Genomic DNA, 4,409 nt, shown 5'->3' on the forward strand with positions numbered 1-4,409 from the left:
TCTGTGCTCATTGAAAAGCTGATTGTATAGCTGCAGTAAGTAAAGCAGTACATGAGACAGATAAACAGAAAAAATCAGGTTCCTCCTGGTGCTCCTAATGGCATTTGTCCACCGGGCCTGAACGAAAGCAGATATGACAAAAAGTTATTTTTATAAAAGTTGCCTACTGCAGCTTTAATTTGAAATGTGATGTTCTTTTTTTAAACATATGAGACACATTATTGTTCCAAGCAGCTATCTAGGAGGCGATCTTTAAGTAAAATTTTTAATGCGTGACTTTCAATTGTAACAGAGTATCTCTACACTGTGGTACTGCTACTGTTACAAGTACAATATCTTAGTCCTTCTTCCACTACTATCTATTGGACAAAAGTATTGTGCTGCAGCGTATAAAATGACGTGGTGATTGCTTAGGAACTGGTTCATGTTGAAGTTTCTGCTGAGTAACAATTAGAGCAGGATCTGTCCATGGTGCTGGTTTAGAACCATGCAGGACTTGAGGCTGCTTCAGCTCAGTTTTCTTCTTTATGTCCTGATTCACATGGCAGGCTGCATGTTGGCCTCAATAGTGTATTTTAACATATCAGCCTTTACTTTGTGCTGTAAGAGAACTCAAACGGTGTGTCGAGCAGAGAGACGGAGAGAGTCAGCGAGGGAGAAAAAGGGGAGGAATGGATGATGTCATAGTTTTCAGTCTGTGCCATGGAAGAAGCAGATGGTTGCAGCCTCCTCCCCCCTCACTTTTTTCTTCGCTCCTGTTTCCATCTCCATTTCCATCCCCAACATCTGCCAGCATCAGGACTCATCGAGGGCAAAGTGAAAACCCGCAGGAGCAAAATCAGTTAAGGTAGGCTGTCTTCAGGTGGGAAACAAAGCGGCTCCTCCTGCCGGCTGGATGTGAGCGGACCATCAACCGAGGGGACAAGCCCAGTAAAGACCTGATATGGACCAAAATATCGGAGCAAGCGCGGGTCCTCTTTTTTGTCTTTATTGTGTATTATGAGCAGGCGGCAGTGTGGAGGAGCTAGTCCTGCCCAGAAAGGAGGAGGAGTAGGAGCGACGCACAGAAGGGTGTCGACGGAGCGAGGCAAGGGCCAAGGAGAAGAGGAGAGGAGAGGAGGGGAGGAAAAATAATAGAGTAATATTACAAGCTTCTAATAATGGCGGCTAAATCGGACGGGGTCCTGAAGATGAAGAAGAGCGACGTGGCCTTCACCCCGCTGCAGAACTCGGAGCACTCCGGCTCGGTGCAGGGGCTCCACCCGGGCGCCCAGCCCGACTCTGCGGGCACCGGGGACGGGGACTTCGCTAACGGGGAGTCACGGTGCTGCGGCGGGGGAGGCTCCAACTCGACGTGCCTTCGCCTGGGCAGGGAGCAGCAGAAATACACAGTGTGGGACTGTCTGTGGATCGTAGCCGCAGTGGCCGTGTATCTGGCCGACGTGGGCACCGACGTGTGGCTATCGGTCGACTACTACCTCCGCCGCGACTACTGGTGGTTCGGCCTGACGCTCTTCTTCGTCGTGCTCGGCTCCTTCTCGGTTCAGCTCTTTAGCTTCCGATGGTTCGTGCACGATTTCAGCACCGAGGACGGCGCCGAGTCCGCCGCCGATTGCTCTCACATGGACGGGAACAAGCTGCTGAGCGACTCCGCCTCGCACGGCGAAGTTACCGCTCAACACCACCCGGCCACGCCACAGAGACAGGCGTCGACCGCCAGCAAGAACACCACAACCAACAGCACCGCCAGCACCGCGGTGGGCAGCAGGACTAGGAAACGGTCGGCCTATTATTCCTTCTGCGTCTGGTTCGGACAGTCCGTCATCCACATCCTCCAGCTGGGCCAGATATGGAGGTAGGATGGAGGCCTTGGGATGGGTTATAATGATGTGCTTGTTTGTGTGTGTGTGTGTGTGTGTGTGTGTGTGGTGTAAATAAATGAATGAGCAGGAGTTGGTACCGTGGTGGCCTCTGAATGATGCCAACCCCTACAGCATGGCTACCAACTGCCATCTTTAGCTTGCGCCTCTCTGCAGGGCCAACACACATGATACTGTGGGAGGCTTTCGGGTCACTGCCCTGTCCTCACCGATGTGTCAGGAAAGATAACACAAGCTAAACAGAAAAGATATCCTCCATCTCCTATAGGAAGCGCAGGGAGTTGGCCTGTCACTCACATGATGTCAAGCAGTGAACGCTGCTGCTGATGCTGTGGGCATTTCTCTTTTGGTGCCATTGGAAGGATCTTCTACGGTTGGCCAAACAGCTTCTGGGTGGAGTCATGAATTTGAGTTTACTTTAAAGATCCCCTCCAGTCATGTTTTAAGACAAGCTTGGAACAGTAATAAAAAACCCTATAATTAACACATAATAATCCTTAAAAAGTTATCTACTGTAAAGTCCATTCTCAGTGCATGTGCACTGTTGGCTTCAAGTTTCTACATCACTGTACAAGTTGCATACTGGACTCTGTAACTCAAGATACACAACAGCTAGCCCACAGTCATTTATTGAATCTGTGTAGAGACAGAACATCATGCAGCAGAAAGTTTATTTAGAGCCGAAAGCAAAGCCTGCAGCCAAACTATTACTGACCTGTCCTGGGTGGCACCTTCAGTAACCAGTGGTGGAAAAAATACTCAGTCTCTTCAGTAAAAGTAAAAAATACATAAAAATTGAACAGCTAAATGTACTTAGCTTAGTAAAAATCATCAAGAAAGGCTCCTATGACTATTATATGGTTATATAAGATGTTATTGGATTGTTAATACTATCTTTAAAGGACCAGTGTGTTACATTATTTGATGAATATTATAATTCTTGAGTTTCTGTTACCTTAGAATGAGCTGTTTTTCTTCAGAAGGAGCAAGTCCTCTTCTACAGTCCACCATGTTTTTTACTGTAGCCCAGAACAGATAAATCAACACTGGCTCCAGATAGAACCTTTCATGTTTTTTTGCGAGTTTCACAGGAACCGTAGTTTCTCCTACATACTGTGTTCAGTTACTTGCAGTCTGCGACTTTACCGCTAGATGCCACTAAATCCTACACACTGGACCTTTAATGTGTAAGTAGCATTTTACTGCTGTAAATTCTGACTGAGGTGGAGCTAATTTTGTCCTGGGTGGTTTCATCTGAGCTGATCATATTATTTGTGTTAGTAGATGATCTGGAGTTTTCCATTATATCACATGATCTCCATCAGCAGATGGAGTTTGCCCAAATGTTAAAATTTGATATGATTGAATGCTCCAAAATGTAAACTCGTAGTAAAAGGTCCATTATCAAACACAAAAACAGCGGTTCTGCTTCGCCACATGGAATTAGTTTACAATAACGTCACATTGGACAGACGACCAAAACAGAAAAATAAACAGTTTATTATTGTTCTGTTATTTCTGCAGCAACGATGCTGATTATTGATCAGCAATGACACAACGTAATTGTTTGTCTTTTTTGCCTTGCTGGCCATAGGATATCGGCTCCTAATAGCTTGAAAGCAATACGGTATTTTATTTTATGCTATTAAATTGCCTCCAGTCAAATTAAAGGGGCTGCTTTTACCCAAGGGGGGGCAGGGGCTGCTTTTACCCAAGGGGGGGCAGGGGCTTGACGCAAGGACAAAGATGATTGCTCTCATCTATTCTGCAGTCATGAAATACAGATGCGAGCAGTGTTCAGTTAGTTGCAATGTGCAACGTCACCACTAGATGCCACAAAATCCCACACACTAGTCCTTTAAAGATGCCATAGGTAACTTAATAATAAAATAACTTGTTAATTATTAACTAACATTGCTGAAACTTTCACTTTATCCTATATCTATATCACATTTTGAAGATAAAACGATATATATATAGGCCTAGTCAAATGTTGCAAAACAATAGCTAACTAGCTAGCTAATCTAGTCACCCACCATCAGAGTTTGAAGCTCCCAGTCGTTAGCTTTCCCTTTAGCCTTTTGCCTTCAGAGCTACTCTCAGTCCTTACCATGTAATGTGAGGATGAGAGGTTATCCAGGTCATCTGACTGACATCCAGGGTCCAGAAGCAGCGGTGGCCTGTTCTCAAGTTGTACAATTTGATATACTTTATCATGTTGTATGTAGTCTCTGTGTGTTCTACCTGGCTGCAAGACAAATCTGAAGATTCACATCAGTCTATGTTTCAGTTAGTTTCAAGCACAGTTTTCTGGAGACGTTTGTAAAAGTTATCCATCGAGTCCGGCTGCTAACTAACTGCAGCTAATCCCAGGTTCACGGCTGTGGCTCAGAGGCAGAGCGGGTCGTCCAATAATTGGAAGGTTGTTGATCATTCCCCGGCTCCTCTTGCCACGTGTCGAAGTGTCCTTGAGCAAGATACTGAACCCCAAATTGCTCCCGATGCATAGCATCGGTGTATGAATGAGTT

The 4,409-nt window shown here is 45.7% G+C and overlaps 1 protein-coding gene across 1 annotated transcript in view; it reads left to right on the top strand.

Annotated features, from left to right (window-relative positions):
* Positions 1–710: 710 nt before the first annotated feature.
* Positions 711–4,409, top strand: part of xkr4 (XK related 4) — a 24,192-nt gene continuing 20,493 nt past the window's right edge. The window contains exon 1 of the mRNA XM_035670508.1: positions 711–1,855. Coding sequence (XP_035526401.1) covers positions 1,161–1,855 — 695 coding nt within the window. The 5' untranslated portion in view covers positions 711–1,160. The remainder of the gene's footprint in view (positions 1,856–4,409) is intronic.

The sequence above is a fragment of the Morone saxatilis genome, unplaced genomic scaffold (assembly GCF_004916995.1).
Source record: "Morone saxatilis isolate NCDOM2014 unplaced genomic scaffold, NCSU_SB_2.0 Contig23, whole genome shotgun sequence".
Lineage (NCBI taxonomy): Eukaryota > Metazoa > Chordata > Actinopteri > Moronidae > Morone > Morone saxatilis.